The 24363-nt window shown below is 41.2% G+C and overlaps 1 protein-coding gene across 3 annotated transcripts in view; it reads right to left on the minus strand.

The window, feature by feature from the left end:
* Window positions 1–24363, minus strand: part of neto1l (neuropilin (NRP) and tolloid (TLL)-like 1, like) — a 112972-nt gene continuing 88609 nt past the window's right edge. Inside the window, exons 9-12 of one of the 3 annotated variants that reach the window (XM_049564791.1) lie at window positions 9757–9870; window positions 3418–4045; window positions 2466–2540; window positions 1458–1528 (exon numbers count right to left, since the gene is read on the minus strand). In XM_049564791.1, coding sequence (XP_049420748.1) covers window positions 2480–2540; window positions 3418–4045; window positions 9757–9870 — 803 coding nt within the window. In that variant the 3' untranslated portion in view covers window positions 1458–1528; window positions 2466–2479. Of the gene's footprint in view, window positions 2541–3417; window positions 4046–9756; window positions 9871–24363 lie in introns of all 3 variants that reach the window. The other 2 variants (XM_049564789.1, XM_049564790.1) reach the window with 2 other exon arrangements.

Genomic DNA, 24363 nt, shown 5'->3' on the forward strand with positions numbered 1-24363 from the left:
ATCGCCCAGCCCTATGAGAGTCTGTGTGAATTGTTTATGTCACTGTGCTCACAGCTGATCTACTATTCTCACTCTCCTCATCCTGCAGGTTGTTTGTCTACAAGAGCAGCCTGCCAACAGTGAGTGTTATCAGAACATGAGGCTGATCCGTCCCTTCTGCAGTACGCATGGGGTTAATCTCATCAGGACAAACACAAAAAGTCAATCAACTTGTCTGTCAGATACCTGTGATTATTTGAACCGTCTAGGACTGGTTTTATTGTCCTGCTCGGTGAAACAAATCCCTTTGGTTTGGATCTGGTCTTCCTCTAAAGCAAATCAGCCACAACAAACAAACCAACATCTAAAAATGCATGAGTGTGAGACATGTGTGCTGACAGTCGGAGGACACACTGACGGGACAGAGGCAGTGCCGACCAAAAGGCAATAAAACAAAGAAAAAAAGGTGAAGCTTTATTGTTATTTATTTTACAAAGCATCAGTAAAATCAGCCCTGAAAGATAATTTGAGTAACTGTAAAAACTGTCATCCTTTCAATTTGCCCTGGTATAAAAGTCTGTTTTAATACAAAGACATTAAGCCCCTACAGTAGAAGAGAGTTAGAAGACAAACAGACTTGAAGTAAATATGTTTGCTAAAAAACAAAACAATCGTTGTTGAAAACAAAAGCCTGTCAAAAAGTTAGTCAGCATATTTAAAAGGGAGTTTGTGTTAAAATGAAAATGGTAACACTCATTTGCACAGTTCTCTTCACCTAATGACTCGGCTAAGCAGCAGCATGCAATGCTAATTCTGAAGATGCTTTTTTGCACTACTTTTAATTTCTGATGACTTATGTATTAGTAGATGGGGGCTTTTCATATTTTAATGTTAGTATGTTAATGTTTTGATGGGTACAAAAGAAGCATGCACAAGCCATACCACTCTGCCTCGAATTGTTATCCAAATTAAATTGCTTCTGGTTATTCCAACAGTATTCAGTTTAGTTAGGTTAGTAATTAATTCCAATTTTCACAAATAAAATAAACCTTTCTAGATTAGACAAACTGCAAGCATCTATAATTTGCTACAAAAAAAATCATATGTATGCGACTCAGTTGAAAAATGCATGCTTAAAAATTAACTTAAAGATGTTCGATCACATTAATTTTGTTATCAGCGAGGAATCTATGACAATGACAGATATGTTTCTGACTAACATCCCAAATTTAAAGTTTAATAATGAATAATCAGTAATCACGATCATTCTACAGGTCCATTTCTTTCCAGCGAGACAAAAAAAAATCTGGATTGACTACAGTACGTACAGAGCTGACGCCGTTCACAGCGTCGCAGCGTTGAGTATGTTTGTCTAGTCCCTTGTGTTCGTCTCTGCACATGAATACATATTCAGTATCCTTTCGTCAAAGTGTCCCTTCATCATCATCATCATCATCAGCATCATGCTGGTGTAAATCTCCGCTCCGCTTTGTCATATGTCAGTGACGCCCGTTCGTACTGATCCAGGATTGCACTATTCTCAAGAAGTCTACATGATGGAGACAATGCAACATAATGTAGAACATAAGCAGACACACACACACAACAGGACAGCACATTTTTTTCACACTAAGAGACAAAACAACGGGTAGCACTTTATGTGACTGCTCCATTATATGCGCACATAAAGCTGCAAGCGTCTAACGCTGTATCAAATGTAACTTTTTCAATAACGAAGTTGCTCTCGTCAGTTATTAACATCTCAGATTTATTCGTCTAAATTCTCAGAGTGCTTATGGCAACCTCATGGAAGCACAGTCTTGGAGCATACACATGAATTGTTACACACAGGCATAAATACTATGCTTCACATTTAACCAAACACAAAATCAAATACTACAAGTGACGTAAATCATGCAAAACTCCAGAGGAATTCTGTATAAGTGTGTCATCAGTAAAGATTTGTAAATGACAGAGATATTTAAATGATCTTCGTGTGCTTTTTTTAAGTGTGTGCAAAAGAAATCCCACCGATTTAATTTAATGAAAACACATGGGATTGTGTCGGCTTTCAAATTTGTGCTTTTATGTTGATTTGTGTCTTTACATGATTGATCTGCTGTGGGCCTACTGGGAGAAAAAGTGCAGAGGTTAGACATATTACTTGATAACAGCTTCAACTAAAGATGATTGAAAAAGTCCATGCTAATGAATATCCACCGAGTGATACAATATGTCCTCGGGAGGACATACAGTAAACTTGGGCATCACAAACACTTCAAACAAACTCACTAAGAGAGCAAGATGGCTGCAAGCAAGAAAACCATCTTGGTGAAAATGAACAAATTAAAAAAAAAAACCAAAATATAAACCCGCGCAAAAATCACAGAAAAGAAAAAAAAATACATAAAAGTATATACTGACGGGGCAAATGATGACTACACAACAACATGTAAAGATTTGGATTGTTGGATAAGGGTGCTTACCTTGAGATTGTCTCTTAGACCCTAGTTGTGTTGTACTCTGATTCATGTTTGCTCAAAGAGCCAATGAGGCAGAACCTGAAATGTCACGGCTCTTTCATTTAATATCAAACTGCTTTTGCATAGAGGTCAGAATGCATAATGTGCTACATAACAGCAATGAAACTTCATTAGTGCGTTGCTAGTCTCTGGGAGCCTCGCATGCAGACTTGTAGAAAATAAACAGTCAAGAAAGAGCACATAGAAAGTGCATGCAGGAACGTATTCTTTCCAAAAAATGTACTCTGATACCTTCACATTGTGTTTTTGTAAACATATACAGTTACTTTTCAAGCAGTCAAGGTGCAAGTACACAGTAAAATACTCTTTTTCTTTTTTAGAAAAATCTTCATGCCAAAATGTTCTATAGAGAATATAAGTCATATATTTTTAGTATCACAGTTAGAAATAGAAATGCATATTTTGTAGTAATCATGTCAATGAAGTTAGTCGACTCTATGAGGCACCGGTTCAAGCCCTTGTGTTAACAGTCAAAACTGGACTGATCACAGAATTAATATCGTCTAAAATGAGGTCTGTGTTAGCTTAAAGAGCTCCAATTAACCTTAAAGTACAGTAGAGTTAATAGTTTACGCTATAAATCACCATTTGGGGGTGAACTAGCAGGGGGCGCTTGACATGTTCAAGGATGAGCATGCAAGAGGGGGCAAATTTGTCTACAATAATTTAGCCCTTTGTGAAAATAAGTGATAGAAAGGGGAGAAAGAACAAGGGTCAATGCAAAAAAACGAAGCTTATTATAACCTTAAAAAAATAATGAGAGGAAGAGGAAGAACAAAGTAAGAGGGAAACAAAAATAAATGTAGGCCTAAGTATCCCACACACATTTCAAACATCCCCATAGTTAACTCTACGGTTGCTGTTCTTTCCTCATCAGAAATCTATGGATACTGACCGCTGTACTGCCTTTTCGTGGCGTGAAAGCCGGTGGCTGGTGGTGGGAACTTCTTCCAGGTCGTCGTCCAGGTCGCATCCATTGTCCGCTGCCTCTTGCGAGTAGCTGTGCTTCATGACCAAGATGCTCCTGCGGTTTCCGGTGGACGGTAACAAGGGCCGCACTGCCATGGGCGGCTGCGGAAGGTCTGTGAGCAGAGCGGCAGCCGCTGTGTCTCGGGCGCTCAAGTTCCCGCGGCTTCCTCGTCCGCTGAGCGACAGCTGGGATATGTGGGCGGAGCCGGGGTTGGAGGAGGAGCCACAGTGGTGATCGTGGACGCAGCGTGAGGAGGCACGGCGTAGGGCGTGGTAGTTCTCAAAGTCTTCCGCCAGGTCGACTAAGTCTGCTGAGGCCGCCGCGGCTGTGGTGGCGCTCCGTAAAGTACACAGCTCGTAGTGAGGCGGCTCAAAGACCTCTTGGAACATGGTGGGGTCAAAGTCCTCACGCCGCAGGATGTACTTTTTACGTGGCTGCTTGATCTGGACGATGACGGAGACGATGAGGAGGATGAGGACGATGCAACAGGTGACACCGATTATGGTCCCGTTTGTGTTGTTCAGGTTGTCCAGGATGTTGGCTTTCCTCTTCTCTGTACAGCAGTGGAGAGACAGCACAACAGAAAGAGAACTTTAATGAGCATACGAACCATTTGTCCCCGCAACACATTCTCATTCCCAGCTCATCAAATACCGATGCTTGATTAGTGGTCCTACACGTCAGACCATGACAGTCTAGGTACCCTTCTAGCATCAGTTTTGGAAGCTCAGGGACAGTTTACACCCATCACCAGGCCCCCAGCATGTTTGCCAGGCTTTGAAGCCAATTTCTGTCATGGCCAAACCATAGAATTACTCCCTGGAATAACTTCCAGGTCCATCACGTGATGCCATGTGGCACAAAAAGACATTTTCCCATTGACTTACATTGTGAAAGAGACATCTGTAAATCAGTGGATACATACTACTGAGTGTCACAACTCTGCAAAAAGACTTGTTTCACTATCAGGATTTGATCTGTTCAGTCTGACAACATTTTGAATCTCTAAAAGAGCCACATGATTAAATCATTTGATCCCCATTCAAATTAGCAGAGGGCTAAATTGGAAGTTAGCCCCTCAGTTGGCTAAAGTGAGCTGCTTGGCTCATGAAAGTCTTTACCGCACTCTGTGGTCCCTTTGACAAGGACGATCCAGGTAATGTTATACCTGAGAACTTTTTTGGCTTCATGCCACTGAGCAATTCTCATAGGAATGATGAGGGCACCCCCTCCACCCAAAATAAACTTCCAATTTAGGTTAACTTCTTTATAGGCTGACTTTGTTTAAAGAATATATGATTTTAACAAAATCCCTTGGTTAGGTTTAGAAAAAAAGATCATAGTTTGGGTTAACCCTTTGGGGTCAAGGGTGCAACTGGACGTTTTTGACTACTTTTGATTGTACCTTTAAATTTCACATTAAAAACTGTTTACCTGGCTTGCTTGGTGTCATTTTTTAGCACAACCTCACCTGTGTGACTTTACAGTTATGTTTTCATTTTGACATACTGTATTCACACATTGGACCTAAAATCACACAAAAAACACCACCAATAGGAAAGGGGGTGTCGTGTTTTTTTTCTGCTTGCCAGCATTTCTGTTAGAATAGCTCATGTTTACCATTTCTTCCTGCACCAAACGTGACGACAATATTCAGGAAAAAGCATGACGTAAATTGCTTACCATAAGTCTGGTTTTACATGGCCTGTCAACACAATTTTAAACTGGTATATAGTCTGAAGTTCGCACTTTTGACGCAAGTTGAAACGGAGACTCACCGAGGCTACACTACATCATCTTAAATCAGTCATGTGATTTGGATGCACTGGCACATACGTGGACTCCAGAGGGTTAAGATAAGTAAGTTTGTTACTAACATATGTTACACACATGTGTTGACTTTTGTTTTCATGCAGGACATGAACAGTGGTCTCCTGGGTCAAAGTCCTTCTTTAAGATGAGTCAGCTTGAAACGTTAAAAAGTCAGTCGCAGACAGGGGTTTTTTTTATCGTGGATTGTATAAAATAAGGGACGTAGCTATCGTGACATCACCCATTGGTTTACGAACTACCCTTTTGTTTGGCATTTTGGCTGTCATCATCTTGGTTTTTTGGAGTCAGGAGTGGCCATGTATGGATGAGAGGTTCTGGCTGTGGAGGAGCGAGGATCTGACTCATAGATTGTAACAACTCCTCGCAGAAAGCCTGTTGCTTAAAGGGATAGTGCACCCAAAAATGAAAATTCAGCCATTATCTACTCACCCATATGCCGAGGGAGGCTCAGGTGAATTTTTAGAGTCCTCACAACACTTCCGGTAATCCAAGGGGCCTAATGCAGGCTGATGGCGCCCCAGATTCAGACTTCCGATCAGCTTTTTATGTTGGGGCTTCAGGACACTTGGTCACTACGGACGAGCAGTATGGAGATATTTTGTGGTTTCAATTTTTGGACGTTTGAATCTGGAGCGCCGTCAGCCTGCATTAGGTGGAGTTGTGTTGTAACCCCCTCCCCCCTGAGATCTCTGCAAGTGATGTGAGGACTCTAAAACTTCACCTGAGCCTCCCTCAGCATATGGGTGAGTAGATGATGGCTGAATTTTCATTTTTGGGTGCACTATCCCTTTAAAGCGGCCCCACCCTTGACTTTAAGCCTTGATAAATTGTTAAAAGGTGAGTTATATAAACGTACAGTTGTCATGAACGTTAAAATTAACTAGAGACCAAAACTGTTTTTTGTACCAGACTTTAAACTTGTTCATTCCTGCCGTAAAGTTGGGCATTTTAACACGGGGCTCTACAGGGACTGACTGGATCCAGCCTCAAGAAACAGTTTTGGCACTTCAGTGTCAGAGGTTGTAACTTGTTTTTACCTAACTTATAAAGCTATTGTTAGCATACTTAGCCCGCTAGCTACAGATAATAAAATCTGCCAGTGACAGACAAAATCTAAAGTCACCAGAAAAAAATAAAAAAAAGTCTTCCAGGGGCCGTTGATTTAAAAATATTACTGAGAATTTCGAGAGGTTATCCGCCATTATTATCACTGTCAACTGCATATGCCATGTGAGAGATGGACAGGCAGAGCAACAGTAACTAAGGGCGGTGAGGCTTAGCAAATGGCCATTAAGATTCCCTTAGCAACAGCTCAGAGATGGAGATACCATAGCTCACATGTAAAGAAATCTCTAACAAACAGACCTTATCATGTACAAGACTGAGGCCTTGACTTTCATGAGCTATGAATAAAAAGTACAAAAGATCACACGGTGTCATAGCTATAGTCTATTTATCACGAGCGAAAACAAAGAGACGCACTGACTAACAATGTGTCGGGAGGCAATGGGTGGGGAGATCTGTGACATTTAAATGCTGGATGAACATGTAGCACAGCACACCGAGTTTCAATGACAGTTAATGGTTACATTCAGAAGTGTAAAGGAGAAAGGAATAAAACTTGACATTTTACCACTAATGAGGACAAATGTGGACACTGCAGCGGCCCTGTGCGTTACTAGAGCGCAGAGAAGGCGGGAAGACAGAGTTAACAGGCTGAGAAACATGGCCTCTTCTTGCTGAGTGCTGCACAATTTCAAACTCTGTAGGGTGGAAAGGTATCTTAGTCTGCATGAGGAATAGGCTGTGCAGAGTTTAATTAATTGATGCAATTTGTCATTTGCTCTGCTTAAGAGAGACTTACAGTGCTGTCCATGTAGAATACACAGGCATCTCTGTGTGAAGCTTTTCTATCTTATCTAAATGTAACATGTGCGGCTGGAAGTTTCCTGAAGAGAAAGTGTACAGGTGGAGAGAGTTATGTGTGTACAGTATGTGTTTGAAGGAAAAACAAACTAGAAGACATCTTAACTGCAAGCCAAGCACAACAGCCTAATGAACATCAAAAACACATTGTATTTATTGACGTGGGAGTTTCAGTCCTAGAGGGCTCGGCTCAGGGGAGCTACAGTATAGATCTCATCTTATGTGCTCGGAATACAGTGATGGGCGATGAAAGGTCGAGGAAGAGAAGACTAATTAATTGGCAATATAATGCAGAGAAAAACTGGCTCATCCCCAGAGTCCCCTTCACACATCTCAGCTAATTATTGGAATGGCATCACACACTGTACGGAGAGGCCGCAATAAGAAAATCTCAGTTAGAGGTGTAGATAAATTATGGAGCTGTCAGTAGTGAGACACTGGGGATCAATGTATAGATCGAGTGGCTTTAAAATTCAGAGTGCAGTCAGGGATCAAACTACAGAGGAAATGAAGAAATTGATGGAAAACACAGGACCTGGCTTGAGGCATGGAAACAGGGAAAAATAAGGGCACCTTCTAAGAATGAAAACAAGACCTGGACAAAGACCAGGATCAGTTGAGGATGAATTCTGGCCTTTTAAATCTGGTATTGTAAACGTATATCAATATTATATAAATATCGTGATATGAGACTAGATACCGTTTTAGATTATGGATATCCTAATATCATAAGTGTCACCTTTTTCTGGTTTTAAAGGCTGCGTTACAGTAAAGTGATGTAATTCTCTTAACTTACCAGACTGTTCTAGCTGTTCTATTATTTGCCTTTACCTGCTTAGTCATTATATCCACATTATTGATGGTCATATATTTGAAAAGAATCTCACTGTGTAAATATAATGTGAAATATATAGTCGAGCCCTGTCATAATATCGATATTGAGGTATTTGGGCAAAAAAATACTGTGATGTTTAGATTTTCTCCCTGTATCGCCCAGCCCTAAATACAATATTATTATTAATCTGTAAAAACACATCAACAGGTGGCGCCCACTAGCTTACCTGATGAAGCAGGTGCCCCATGTACAAATGCTGTGTGCTTGCCACAGCGATTGTGGGTTCAATGCCAACCCTGGGCCCTTTGCTGTATGCAACCCCCCTAAGCCGTAAGCTGTCCTATACACTTACACTTACAAAATGTCTTTTTATAAACTTGACACGATTTCAAGTCACTTGCGGTCCATTCAGAATGGATCCGCGACCCACTTTTGGACCATGACCCACCAGTTGGGAACCACTGTTTCTAATATTCGTGCCCCCTGTTACAGAGGTATTTCACTGCTGGAACGATGGACACAAAGACTTTTGAAATTGGTGCTACATGACCACAGAAAACTGAGAACGTAATGCAAGCTTGTCCGATTTGACACAGTAAGCAATATGACCGCCGGCTGGTGGCAAACAATCATACATTACAGCAAAACAGGGAGCTACAATATTTTTTTTAGAACATTTTAGGTTGGAAATCAGCAACGCAGTAACAGAATCTTGGTTCATATTTTATCCAATTCCTGTTCATAAGTTCTCAAATAACATCCAAACATTGCACTAAAGTTTGTTTCTGAAGACATTTTATGAGAGAAATAGGCAATACAGTTACAGAATCTTATTTTTTATATGATCAGCACTGCCTGCCAGTTTGATCGGCGTATGGAGGTGGCTGTCTCCCTCAATCCATTTCTATACTCTGTGTGTCCCTGGTGGCAGGTGTACAAAAATGAGGAAGTACAGTATGTAGTTTGAGCAACAGCCCCAGAGCCAGCAAAAAATCGACTGGACATGCAAAACTTTGAGCTGGGAGATGAGCAGGGAGATCTGCGGGCAAGATGGAAGTACAGTGGGTCATCCACTAATCGGAAGATCAATGATTGGATCCCCAGCTACTCCAGTCCACATCTTGAAGTATCCTTGAGCAAGATACTGAACCCCAAATTGCTCCCGATGGCTTTTCCATCAGTGTGTGAGTGTGTGTGAATGGTTACTGAGTAGCAGGTGGCATCTTGTATGGTAGCCTCGGCCACCAGTGTGTGACTGTGTGAATGTGACATGTAGTGTAAAAGCACTTTGAGTGGTCGGAAGGCTAGAAAGCTTTATACAAGCGCAGTCCATTTACCATTTACACATATTCCCAACATTTATATGGTACAAAGACGGTTAAAAATCAGCAAATTGTCCCTTTAATGCCACGACTACTGGTGTTACAGAGGCAACACTAATAAAACCTCTATTAGCAGACCTCGTAGTGACAGGAAATACTAGAAGTGCCACTGTGCCATATCTATTGCTATCTATTACTACTAATAGCAGTAGCAGCAGTGACAAGTAGTAGGAGTGTATCAGGCTCATAATGAAAGTGCAGTTAAACTCAAACCCACTCTGTTTTCCTGAAACACTCAAACGAAGTCTCTACTAGTGTCACTTAACGTGCTAAAAAGCAACGTCTCACCTTTGCATTGGTTCTCGTCCCAGGGGTAGACACAGTTCTGCATGCCATTACACACCAGCGAGTTGTTTATGCACATGTTACTGTGACAGAAGAAGGCATCTGCATCGCATGGAGCTAGAAAGAGAGAGAGCACATTCACACAGGAGTTATTAAAGTCATCTGTCGCACTGTCTTCACTTCACTAAAGTCCTTATCTCGTGCTTACTCATTTGCAGTCTAATCAGAAACCATAGAAACAGTGAGTTCCCGCTCATTAACAATAGTAAATGTGTAGGACACTTTAGAGGTGCTGAAGCACAAATCAGTATTTGAAGTAGAGCTGAAGAAATGTTCCAGTGCGCCAGATTTTGAGGAAATAAATTTTGGATGGGCATTACTCAAATCAGACCTGTCCCCCCCCCTGCACCCATCTGTTCTTCATGAATTTTCATCCTCATCCTCCTCTTCAAACATTTGCAGAGACAACTTGTGGATATGAATGCATTTCTTGGAATGTGTGCGTGTGGTGTCCAGAAAGATGGCCGTGACATTTTACAATCGTCCGCACACATACCAAACCTCAAACAAAACCTTCCTACGTATGCAAGACGTTGTTTATTCCTCCTCCGTGCACAGCCACTGTCAATGCAAATTTAAACCAGGCCATAAACATGAGCACATGATCCATCACGGCACCTGCACCTACCAGTGCGGCCCAAGACGCAACACTGCCTTCACGCCACAGGAAGAAGAGCCACCCATCAGCAAGACATGATCATAAAGTCGGTGAGATAATGTTACAGGCCCCATTGTATATAAATATGGAACGGTGTGTCGTAATTTAAAGCCAAGGTGCCCTTGCTCTCAACAACCAATTATACTAATGCACAGGACAGCTGATTGGCCAATTCATTGCTTCTCACATTGCAGTTACAATGAGGAGGAGTGCCACGACAAGCTAACCACAGGCTATTAGTTTGTCCTATTTCATCTACAGTGTATAGGGGTAGAGACTTTACTATAGGCTTTATATAGGCTTTATAACAGCATACATCTCTCAGATATCACTAGTTGTATCATACAAGGCCACTGCAGACAATAGCAACAGTATGGTAGCTTGGATATAGAGGAATTTTGCATCAATGTGATGTGATAGCAAAATACACATTTTCCCATCTGGTTAAAGAGTTTCCAGAATTTTATTTGATTGATTGTGTGTTTTACAGTGTATAAAAAGTAAAATAACGTGTGAAATGTAGTGGGGTAGAACTATAAAGTAGCGTAAACTGGAAATACAAAAAGTAAACTAAAGGGATAGTTTGCCCTAAAATCAAAAACACATATTTTCCCTCTTGCCTGTAGAGCCATTTATCAGTGTGTGAGTTGCCAAGTTTTGGAGATATCGGCCGTAGAGATGTCTGCCTTCTCTCAAATATAATTGAAATAGATGGCACTAGGCTTGTGGTGCCATCTATTTTTTTTGCAGTGCCAAAAAATAAAATATAAAAAAACTGAAAAACTCAACAACAATGTCTCTCTCCAGAAATCATGACCCAGTTACCCAAGATCATCCACAGACCTTGTTGTGAGCAGTTTCATGTTGGAACTATTTTCTTTCTACTGAACTACACCCACTAACCGTATCATTGTGCAGAAGGACGCTTGCATCTACACAATGACAAGTAGTGTGACCAGCCTCCCTTGCTTCGGAATGGGAGTCTGGGGACATTCGTCTTTCATTTTGTAATAGAAATGGGCGGGGTTATCCAGACCACGTGACGGCGTTGCCATAGGTACGGCACGCTGTAAATCCTTAATTTCTCCAATCTTGTGGACGTTGCAGCTCTGCAATATAGCTGAATCAAATGAAATCATATCCATTTTAATCTCTTCTTGCAATGCACTGAACAGCAATTCCAGTGTAGGCGGGTGTAAGGCAAAGCTAATCAGCCGTTGGTCGAGGAAGTATGAAAGTACACGGATTTGGATCCAATCACATCACTGCCGCTGGGAGCCAGCGCTAGTTCTATTACAACTTTCCTTTGGAAATGTCCACAGATGACGTCTGCATCTGTGTATGAGACTAAATGACAATAGGCATGACAGAACGAGATGTAAACAGCAACAACTTCAACAACTACTACAGAAACCACCCAGCTCCCAGGCCGTCCATCTCCAGGAGCCAACTGCAGCACACCAACTGGATCAGGGCACCATCACACACATGAGCAACATTAACACCTGTGAATACACAGGTGTTAATGTTGCTCATGTGTGTGATGGTGCAACATTAACACCTGTGAATACACACCTCCCGATCACTGTGAGCAAAAGGGCGAGTAAAACATCCATTTCCAATGGCAACGCAATATCGCATCGCGTGGACTTAAACTTTGTTGAACTCCAATAACAACAATAACTTCTTTGAACAACAACCAATAACAAATAAGCATGACGACTAATTTTTCATGTGTCTAACCAGTGGTTATTTTATGATACTGAAAAAATCAAATCATTCTCCTCCCAACTTGTCAAATTCTGATGCTGTGTCTGCGGACCGACATGTCAAAATATGGTGCACTAGGTACCATCCTGAATCAGTTTAGGACGTTCAGGGACGACGTGTCAATTTACGCTTGTTACATGCTGCACTGCTTCTTTTTAAAATATACTTTAGCTCTCAAATGATATGTACAGTTTTTGCTGATTAAACGCGTACAGTCTTTTGAAAAATAAACTTAAATCAAACTTCGTTTTAGGTGTACTTCTTTTGCGGTTTAAGCAACTGTCTCTCCTCTTGTCTGTTTGCCAGTGTAGCGTCATTAATACGTTTAAGTAAGCAGAGCAGCATCAAAACACAAACGAACACAAAATACTCTCTTAATTTGGGGAAAGTACGCTCAGTATATTTTCATGTTTTTATCACAAATATACACGTCAATATTTGTTACAGATGTTTCACCAGCCGATGTGGATATGACATGTTTCAACTGTGTGACAGCAATGATGTCAATAACAGCGCAGAGAAAAGTCTGAAAGTGTTTTTTCATGTTGCAGATGGGCTTACTGTGTTGTAAGCAGGGAGGAGTGAATAGGTGAATGATTTCAGACACAGCATATGACATCACAAGGCTGAGACTTCCTTCAGGCGGACATCTCTACAGCCAATATCTCCAACACTGCAACTCACACCAAAACAACTAGGCTAATAAATAGTCCCACAGATAAGAGGAAAAACATGTGTTGATTTTAGGGTTAACTGTCCCTTTAAGCGCAATACTTGAGTAAATGTACCTAGTTACATACCACATTAAAGAATCCCCATTGCAAGCATCCATTCATACGCACACTATCCGTTATGCACATGGTCTTGTGGAAAGGTATGTGAAGGGTGAAAGTATTTTTAGACCTCTTTAAATTTCTGGACACTCCAAAAGTTACTTATTTGCCACTGATGTGTGAAAATAATGAATGACTCTATTTAGGTGCGCCCTCTTTCTCCCTCCTTCTCTCTGTGCGTCTCTCATTCCCTCTCTTTATCTCAGTCTCTCTCCTCTCTCACACAACATTGGCACTGGGTACTAAAGCAGCTTGCCAGTGGTATGGCAGAGCTGGGGACTATTTGACAGCGTTACCACTGTGATATATGGCTGTTTTCATCCCAGCACTCATCCCAAGTGAATAATAACACACCAAATTAGAGTGACTTATCTCTATCTCTCTCTGTATCCCGTCCTGCCTGCGCCTTTGCCAGCGTTTCCTGAGTCATACTGGCTCTGTGTGTGTGTGTTCTGATTCTCCTCTTCCCATTTTCCCCCTTTCCCTCTTTCTCATCCTTTTTCTTTTATACGCTGTATGCCAAAGATGTAACAGGTTCTTTTTATACTAACAACCAGCAGAGGGAGCCCACTCCTTCTGTTTTTTTGGCTCCTCCACAGGGTGAGACCAGACGATACAAAGAGTGAGATCCACACTAATCTCCTGCGAAATTAATTTGAAGACATTCTGTAATAAAAGTGGCCTTTTGCCCACACAGAAACATCCCCAAGTCACTGCTGGAAGCATAAATTAACTCCTAAATGAGTGGCTGATGAAAATAGTCTGGGTGTCTCTGCAGAGGAGGGCACAGAGTGCGAGGAAGGCTTCTACAGCGGAGAGCAAGAAGCAACACCTGGTTATCATAAAGTTTTCTAATCAAATAACCATCATAGAGATGTGTTTTGTTTCATAAGTGTGTGGTTAGGCTATGTCTAGGAGATGAGGATGGTGTGTCTTCATTTTGTCTCATGTTGTAATGATCTTTTTCCAGCGCTCACACCTGCAATGATATAATCTCTAATCTGGACCATTACCATCAGTTACTGGTTATGCACTAATCATTTTTGGTTTTAAACTATAATTTCACTTCTGACAATACATTTCTAACTTCCTGACAACTTTTTCTGAATTAATTCCCATGAATATGCTTAATAATAAATAATTTGGGAGTCAGTCAGTCATCTCCAGTCTTGCCTGCAGCAAGGTTCCCAACTCATCCAGCCACAGGGTCCAGATTCCTCCTCAGTCATTAGTTCAGGGTCCACATTTTATTTATTCAGTGCCATACTTGTGTTTGGCCATGTTGTCAAGTTAGTTTGCTGGCTCTGTAAGTAGCTGTCTGTTAGTCACTCACTCCACAGCAGGAAACCGCACTTCAAAGTAAAATCTTTGTACCAAAAATTCACCGTACTTAAAAATAAAGTGTGTTTTTTACAGAGTTGACACGTTTGCGAGTCACTTGCGGTCAGTGTTCATTTTGACAGCTATATTAGATTTAGTCTTCAGCGGGATTTATACTTGTGTGATGGTGTGTCTGTGTCACTCTGCAGTTACACCTCCAAAACACAAATCGGCGACGGGGTTTCTGTGAAGGGCTGTAAAGTTTAGTTGATTCAAAACACACATTAAACACACAAACATGGCCTTAGTAGAGACAATTTCAAACACAAGCACACAAATCAGCTTCACTATAACTCGCAGCATTCACAGACAAACACTTGTCTTTATCTGGACACATTTTCTCCACAAATACAACATGCTAACGTTATTAGCACAAGCCTATGGCATTTTACTTACTAGCCTAGCTAGCAGACTTTTCATATACTTTTCGTAACAACAGCAACATTTAACAAGGTAAAGTTACAAAATTCAGCTCCTTTACAACTCACAACATTCACCGACAAAACAACTGTCTTATACTAAACACGTTTTCCAAACAAATACAACATGCTAACGTTATTAGCACAAGCCTATGACATTTTACACTGTATACATTAGCCTAGCAACGAGCAGAGATTTCCTCTGCTCATTTGAAGCCAGGATAAATCACACACTAAATTTAAAATGCTATTTTTGCGGAGGCTTTTTTGTCTTCATAATTCATTGTTTATTATCTGTGAAATCAAAGTAAATACAAGCTTCGTTTCCACTGACACTGAGCTTACCAAATTAGACAGGAGGTGTGCGTCGCCGTGTCGTGTAGTTACATTACTGGGAAGGTGCACATCAGGCTATGACATAGCTACGGTGTTGATTCAACGCAGAAGTAAAAATTCCACCTTAGTCTCGAAACGAAAATGCTTATTAGTTTTAGTCACATTTTAGTCATTTTTATCCTACATTAGTTTTTGTCTACTTTTAGTCAACGAAAATTCATGACTTATAGTCACTATGTTTTCTATATGTTTATTAATCTTTAAACTAACCCAGTGAGGCTAATTCATGTGTCAGAAATTAGAATCAAGGTGATAGGTTGTATAAAAACTCCAGTGTGAGTGTTTTTGCTGACTAGCAAAACATCCTGGTACAGACTATTGACTGGAGTTTATCAGCCTGTAGCCTGTAATTTGGAGATAACTGTAAGCACGGCCGTTCTTGGCTTTCAATGCCCGATAGTCCACCACTAACATTTTCGTCACGTCTCGTCAACGAAAAAGACGCACAGATTTCATCTTAGTTTTTGTTATCAAGTTCTATGTTTAGCTTGTTATCATCTGGTTTACAATACGGAAAAAAGGTTGTTGAGGAAAGATTTTCGGGTCCATGTCATTGGTTCAACAGCCCATTGGTTCGACATCCCATTAGTCTGACTGTCCGCGGTGCTGAACGGCTCGCGGCGGGCGTATGGTGCGCCGCGACAGGCTTGAGGCGGAGCAGGCTCATGGTTTATGTGTTTGTCACTTTCTTTTTTATTTTAACCCACACCATGATCTTTTCCTGACCCTAACCAAGTGGTTTTTGTGCCTAAACCTAACCAGACCTTAACCACAGGGCATCATGATGATTTCAGAACGGACTTCGGAACAATGAGTTTAATATGGTCGGAACAATGGGATGTCGAACCAATGGGCTGTCGGACCAATGGGCAGTTCCCAGATTTTTGTCATAGTTTTTGTCAACGTAATTAACACTACTTGTGGTCCATTCAGACTGGACCCGCGACCCACCAGTTGAGATCCACTGACATAGACAGACTACATTTACCTGGCACTGGCCTCCCTTCACTAGTTACCAGTGAAATACTGTCAAACAGATTTTTAAATCATCTTATTTGTTTTTAAATCAGGGCATCGACTGGCACCACCTCACATCATCAATCTCCTCCATCGCTAGTTTGCTACTTTTCCTCCCCCATTTATTCATCTCAGTGGCCAGAATCAAATATTGGCATTGTACGTTTCTGCAAACCATGGATACGTTACATTTGTACGTTTCATATGCATCACATCACCGTTTCTAAAGTGATGCAGTTCTGATTACATGTATATGATCTGACCTTGTCATCTGAATTTGAAGGGGATGGTGGATGGCGTGACATCTAGGCAAAACAGCTGCAGAACACTGTTTGAGACCAACAAACAACAACATTGATTGTTCTTTATTGAGACATCGTTGTATATCCAACAACAATTCTGCCACCAAAGCCAGGTATCTTTAGCCAAAACATGAACGTATTAAACATGATCCTTTCCTAACACAACTAAATTTTTTTGTGCCCAAACATAACCACAAGTTAACCAGAGCTTTGTTGAAACGCAACGAGACATAAGTTTCATCAAATCTGTTTCTTGCAATTGGTTTGATTTATGAGAGCCACCTTTTTGCAGAGGTCCCTTAATTATTACTATAACTGTAAAAGTGTTGGTCCCTCTGTTTTTGACCTACTTATTTTCATCTGAATTATTTAACTGTATTTTACATTTCCTGCTCAGTACTTTGGTCAGCATTTGTAAAATCTAATAAATTGACTTGACTAATACTACTTAATCAAAATCCTAGTAGCCCTCGTGAGAAATTTAATATACAGACATTGCAATAGATTATACTGTACGTAGTGGAAGTACACTGGGAAAAAACAGTGGGCTTTGTAAGATGATTAAGTGGATTACATTTACTACTTCTGTTATGTAACTAAATCCCAGTGCATGAAATTTCTCAAAACCCAGGATATTGCACAATCCATCCATCCATCCTTCCTTCCTTCCAGTCTTACTGCACGTTGCTGTACACTGCTACAATCTAATAGCCCCACACAACTCTTTTTAATCCCAAAGTAACACAGATAAAAAGCTAGCTCTAAGACCTAGCAAAGATCCATATGTTAACAGACAGTAGCATACCGTGTTGTTCTCAAACGCTTTCATGCATTCAGCAAAGAAGCTTTGCAAGAAACGAGAATTGATGTGTGTAGTGAAGCCAGAGCAAATTTCCATCTGCAACCCCAGAGACGGGTATCTGTTGATGAGGCGTAACAATGATGACAGCTGAGATGTCACACGAGCACATTTATCACCTAAGACATAATTGCTTCTTGGTAAAAGATAGGCTTCACTTTCTTATACCTCACATTGGTAATCTTACACTGTAGTTCTGCAAAGCAGGTGTGTGTGTGTGTATTTGTGTGTGAGCCTGAAAACAGAGCGAGATCAGTGGTATCAGCAGGTGTGAACCCCAGCACAGACGATAAAGGTGGATGTTTGCGTTTGGGAACATCGCTCTCCCCATCGGAGCATCTCGCCGGGAGTCAGCAGCTGTGAGTAGTTCTCTAAAAGCTGCTGGTCCCATTGGGAACCAGCAGCTGTGAACAAACATATAAAGTCTTGGGATCTGCTGTGCCAAGGGAACACTTATTGTTAAACTGCCCTATAAGCTGTAAATCCTGATAGTGCACCTGTAACAGAGTACACACACTGACTCAAAGTAGTTACACACTGCCTTCCTTTCACCTGAGGAGCTGAATTAATTAACTTTTTACTGTATTTCAGTAACACACTGTGCACAAGGCACTTCACCTTACATTGTCCCTGCTGTCAGCTGTGTTTTCCTGCTCTCCATCTTTTACAATGTGTATGTTTGTATTCACCGAAACAGCACCAGCCTTCTGTTCATCTCATGCACACACCACTCTCCAGCTGGCCGGTCACCACACTGAAACCTTGCTTTGAACAATATCTGCATTACATACTCTTGGATGATCACAAAACAGTGTCTTTTTCAAGGTTTCCAAATTTGTTCTGGTACAAGTGAACAAAGGGTATCTCCACTTAGACTTCAAATAAATGTCCACTGACAAAGTCCAGTGCTTGGTGTTAAATGGACCTGATAATATGTACTGTAAAATTACATAGAATTTTTTTGGGGTTTTTTTGGTTATGACAAGAGAAACTTTGATGGAAACATACAACAAACACTGCCTACTACTCACTACAGACGCCCAAAACTGGTTCATTGTACAGATAATGGTGGCTGTCAGGTATAAAGGTTGTTTGAAGTCAAATTTTCCTTTAAAAGTTTAATCCTCATCATCTTGTTCACTTAAAACTACATTTGGTAACTTTTACAAAAATAAGTGTGCTCCGCTCTCCGAGTGCCCTTCTACCTTCTAATGTGATGCCTCTTTAAACATGCACTTCTTTTATATTATGAAATCAACATTTTTTTTAAATCATAAATACTAGTCCATACCCATTGAGTGCACAGTTGCCCACGTACAGTTTCACATGGTGTGTGTTTGGGATACAGGTCATAGGAAATTGCAGATTAAATGTCAACTGAACCCATTAAGAACAGCAATGTATTCAGACACAGTTTTTGTGAATTTGATAGTACAATTGCTTTATTGAAAGTACAGTAGTACTAGTAGTAGTAGTAAGTTTGCAATTTCAATCGGTTGCTATAGCGCCCCCTTTGGCCAATTGATGTAATATTGCTTCATTTGCATCCTCCCATGACCCTCTACCACTGTGCCAAATTTCACATGGATTGACCAAGTCAGTGAGGAGAAAAACGTGGAACAGACACACAGACAGCGTTTTCGTCATTATATAGTAAGTGTTTCATGCATATAAGTAAAAGAGTGCAAACAATTCAACAGTCAAAGCCATGAACATGAGATTTACGTCATTACATCTTGAACACAGTCTTACTCTGTCATGATGACGATGCATATTGAAATAAGCTGCCTTACTGGACTCTTACTAATGTACTATGGTGTGTTTTGCTTTAAGAAAATACTTATAACAAGTTGCTCTGCACTAGCAGTAAGTTCCGGCAGCAACACTACACTGCATTACTTGTTGTACTGCTTGTGTTTCCCACTTCTCTGGTACACCTGTTCATTCACTGTGTTGACGGAGTTGGTGCAGTGCTGCTGAGCTGTGGTGGATGCTGCTCTAAAAGCTGAGGTCTGGCTGGGGATCGCCTGAGTGACTTAGGCAGAAGCGTTGCCCCGGCAACAGGACATCCTGGCACTGCTTGGTGAAAAGGCCTTACAAAAGGGGACACTGACTTCACAACACAAACAACTCCACTGTTATTGCTGTCGCCTGTTCTGTGGGAGCTAGTCACTATCTTAGCACCACAATGAACGCAAACAAACAATGCAGGCATGTCGTGGATATGTAACGGAGGACGGCTGATTGTCCTTCAGGGTCTGATGCTTCTTTAAGTGTGTGGGTTAGTTTGTGACATTCAATAAATCCATTTACCACGCAGCATGACGGAAAAGTGAATTCAATTTTAAATAAACACTGACTTTTACGCACATGCCTTTATCCATGATACCTTAGTTCTTCTTTTAAAAAGGCATAATCCCAATATAACACACTGTGGCATTAATAGAGCTATCTGGAAGGAAGCATCTGGCATGGCATTTGCCTTTGCCATTTTAAAGTAAAAGTGAAGAGCAAAGCACCAAATTTCAGCAAACTGCAAACAAACTGCACACAAGCCTGGTTCTACAGGGGTACAAAAGCATGCATTACACCCTCAGTTGAAATTTAAATAATAAATGCCAAGTGCGAGGCTGTAAGTTGGGCGCACAGACCATGTGGGCGTCTCCATGTGAACCTTCTAATTTGGTTCATGTATGTGCAGGAGCGCAACACGCAAAAGGCCCGAAGGTGAATATAGATCAGCAGGTGTGGTGATTATCTATCTCAGTCGGTCACATCACTGGTCTCAGAGCTCTGTAACAGCTGTGCCAATCACAGCTAATTGTGACAACGACAACTCAGCAACTGAAAGCTTTACCTCCGGAAATGTCTGGATGGTTCAGAGCGTCACAACATGAACACGCATCAGCACAAACCTGTACCCAAAACCAGATGGAGTTTGATTTTCCATCAGGTAGTTACTATAAAAACCACAGAAATAAAAAAATAAAGATTGATTTAGTGAAATCATTTGTATGATATTACAGGACCAAAGCTATTTTAGTAATACTAGTAATTAGTTTATGAGTCAGGAGGTTGGCTGTGCCAATTTGGAGGGACCATGTGATTTTTTAAAGGTCTCTGTCATTAGTGATGGAAAATGCATAATAGCATTGCAACAATTGGAGCTTGTTATGTGCTATTACTCCTTTTCATCCCTCCATTTTTCCATTTTACACATATAACCAGTATAAAAGAGGGTAACCTTCACACAATGCCCTAAGTTCATGTGTCATTGTAAAAATCTAGACTTTAATCTATCTACCAGTAGGGTAAATTCTAAATGCCTCTGTAAATGTCTTTATAACTGATGTCACGTTGATCTGATGTGCCTCTGGATACTTGAATCATAAAGGGCACAAAAAGAGCTTTAAAATAATATCTTATATAAATAACAACATTTCTTATCAGAATTAACTTATCTTACCTCGTACATGGTCACATAGTTTAGTAATGTTACACGGCAGAGTTTGCACTGCGATGTGTTTTAAGGATATAGACCCTTTCACTGTTAGTAAAAACTGTTTTTTGGTGGGCGGGGCTTAAATGGAGGCAAAACAGTTCTTCACAGACATTAGCCAGCGCTAGCTAGCAAGTTCTGTTGGCTTGTTTTAGACAATGGAGGAAGATGATGGGAGTGGTGCATTCGGAAATACTCACTCTGAGTGCACTTTGGCATCATATTGACCAGTTGTAAATTCGTAATGCTGTTGGAATGAACCATTCAGTTATACAGAGCACAGCAGTCTTGGAGCATAGTAAATGTGTGATTAACTTCACCTTCGTTAATTCATGTAAAAACATTACGTTCCGTTTCTTCAACCAGCAGGGCTCTCATTTTAATGTAGCGCGTAAGACTGAATTTATGAACGCACCATATCAGGTCACTCACTATCCGGGAGTGACACCACGAGTGTTACTTGAACAAGTAAACACTGACCAACGGGACCAGACTGGCCGACCCATATGCTCTCACTCAGTGGATGGATGATGTCACAGGAAGTTTTGTGGTTGATTACTGTGCCAATCTTACAAAGGAGGACGACACTTGAACGGTTTCCTCCAGTTTGTTTTGCTATCGAAGCTAACGTTAGCTAATGTGCTAAAAAGTTAGCGTTATGGAGAAATCCAATATTCCTCTTAATACCTTCTCAATTTCTAACTATGTGGACATGATAGCCCTTAAGACACATAACGTTATTCCTCCCTGCACCAGAAATACTTTTTCCCTAACCTGATATGAAGTGTGCGCTGCACATGTGAGCATTTTTGATAATCGCCTCCGTCCAGTCCTTTCGTCTTATCACATTTAACCATAGTCTTAAGCCCAATTCCAGTCCGGCCCCTAAAGACTCAAGCCCTGAACCCTCACTGACTTAACTGACGTCAGCTGTAAGTGATTGATTGTGAGAGTCTGAAAGGGCTCCGGATGCTACAAATAGGAATGGGACAGCACTTATCCCCCCTCTACAAAATGTTGTTAACATTGGCGGCTCTGGGCGTGATCGTTTATCAGTTATTGTCAGCATATATTTCACACACAAAGAATATATATCTATATATATCTATCTATCTATACATATATATATATATGTATAGATAGATAGATAGATAGATAGATATACAGTACAGGCCAAAAGTTTGGACACACCTTCTCATTCAATGCGTTTTCTTTATTTTCATGACTATTTACATTGTAGATTCTCACTGAAGGCATCAAAACTATGAATGAACACATGTGGAGTTATGTACTTAACAAAAAAAGGTGAAATAACTGAAAACATGTTTTATATTCTAGTTTCTTCAAAATAGCCACCCTTTGCTCTGATTACTGCTTTGCACACTCTTGGCATTCTCTCCATGAGCTTCAAGAGGTAGTCACCTGAAATGGTTTTCCAACAGTCTTGAAGGAGTTCCCAGAGGTGTTTAGCACTTGTTGGCCCCTTTGCCTTCACTCTGCGGTCCAGCTCACCCCAAACCATCTCGATTGGGTTCAGGTCCGGTGACTGTGGAGGCCAGGTCATCTGCCGCAGCACTCCATCACTCTCCTTCTTGGTCAAATAGCCCTTACACAGCCTGGAGGTGTGTTTGGGGTCATTGTCCTGTTGAAAAATAAATGATCGTCCAACTAAACGCAAACCGGATGGGATGGCATGTCGCTGCAGGATGCTGTGGTAGCCATGCTGGTTCAGTGTGCCTTCAATTTTGAATAAATCCCCAACAGTGTCACCAGCAAAACACCCCCACACCATCACACCTCCTCCTCCATGCTTCACAGTGGGAACCAGGCATGTGGAATCCATCCGTTCACCTTTTCTGCGTCTCACAAAGACACGGAGGTTGGAACCAAAGATCTCAAATTTGGACTCATCAGACCAAAGCACAGATTTCCACTGGTCTAATGTCCATTCCTTGTGTTTCTTGGCCCAAACAAATCTCTTCTGCTTGTTGCCTCTCCTTAGCAGTGGTTTCCTAGCAGCTATTTGACCATGAAGGCCTGATTTGCGCAGTCTCCTCTTAACAGTTGTTCTAGAGATGGGTCTGCTGCTAGAACTCTGTGTGGCATTCATCTGGTCTCTGATCTGAGCTGCTGTTAACTTGCCATTTCTGAGGCTGGTGACTCGGATGAACTAGGGCTGTCTGCTGTGTATTAACCTGACTTCTGCACAACACAACTGATGGTCCCAACCCCATTGATAAAGCAAGAAATTCCACTAATTAACCCTGATAAGGCACACCTGTGAAGTGGAAACCATTTCAGGTGACTACCTCTTGAAGCTCATGGAGAGAATGCCAAGAGTGTGCAAAGCAGTAATCAGAGCAAAGGGTGGCTATTTTGAAGAAACTAGAATATAAAACATGTTTTCAGTTATTTCACCTTTTTTTGTTAAGTACATAACTCCACATGTGTTCATTCATAGTTTTGATGCCTTCAGTGAGAATCTACAATGTAAATAGTCATGAAAATAAAAAAAACGTATTGAATGAGAAGGTGTGTCCAAACTTTTGGCCTGTACTGTATATATATATTCTTTGTGTATGGAATATAACCACTGGTATTCCTCTGACTTCATGTGTGTTTATGTACCATCTTAAATCCTTGTTAATGTAATGTTTCAATGTTTATCCATCTGTTTTTTCGCTTTCCTTCCATAACGTTACCATTTGCATATCTGCAGACCATGTTTTCGGGGTTTTTTTTATAACACTGCCGGTGTTCCGAGGGCAACCCCTGTATTTGACGTCACAATGCTATGAACTGTGGGTAATTTCCTTACCGTAGGTCCGCATCGATGCTGACCTACGGTAAGGGGGCATAAAGGGCTCACTCACTGACTCACTGACTTGAAGATTTGACAATGGGACAGCCCTCACACACTCACGCACTTCACACGAACGCACCTCTAAGTCAGTGAGTCTGTAAGGGATCGGATTGGAATTGGGCCTTAGTTTTTGTTGATGGGCAGTGGCGGCTGGTATGTGATGAAATTTAAGTTTTGAGCCATTATTCCTTCTATTCTGGCTCCCAATAACACAAGACGATATTTTAAGACTCCTATGTAGCCTACAGCCCTGTGGTGGAGAGTCGTGTTTGGCCTCCTGCTAACAAACTGACGTCATTGTGATGTTGACCCTGTATGCTCTCCTTCATACAAAAAGCAGAATATGGAGTTTTAACTGACCAGTCATGTGTGTGTAGAGGTCTGTGTGGTTAGACTGCAGCCGCCTGGTGTCATTACAGGCGCTTTGATGAGGGCAAACACAGTGAAAGGCCGTGCGAAACGGCACTGCGCTCAGGTGTGGCATTTCTCAGAGGCTGTGGATTTATGAACATATCAGTCCTGTTGTCTTCAGACACTGCAGGAACTTCATGAAC

The sequence above is a fragment of the Epinephelus fuscoguttatus genome, linkage group LG21, assembly GCF_011397635.1.
Source record: "Epinephelus fuscoguttatus linkage group LG21, E.fuscoguttatus.final_Chr_v1".
NCBI classification, from domain to species: Eukaryota; Metazoa; Chordata; class Actinopteri; order Perciformes; family Serranidae; genus Epinephelus; species Epinephelus fuscoguttatus.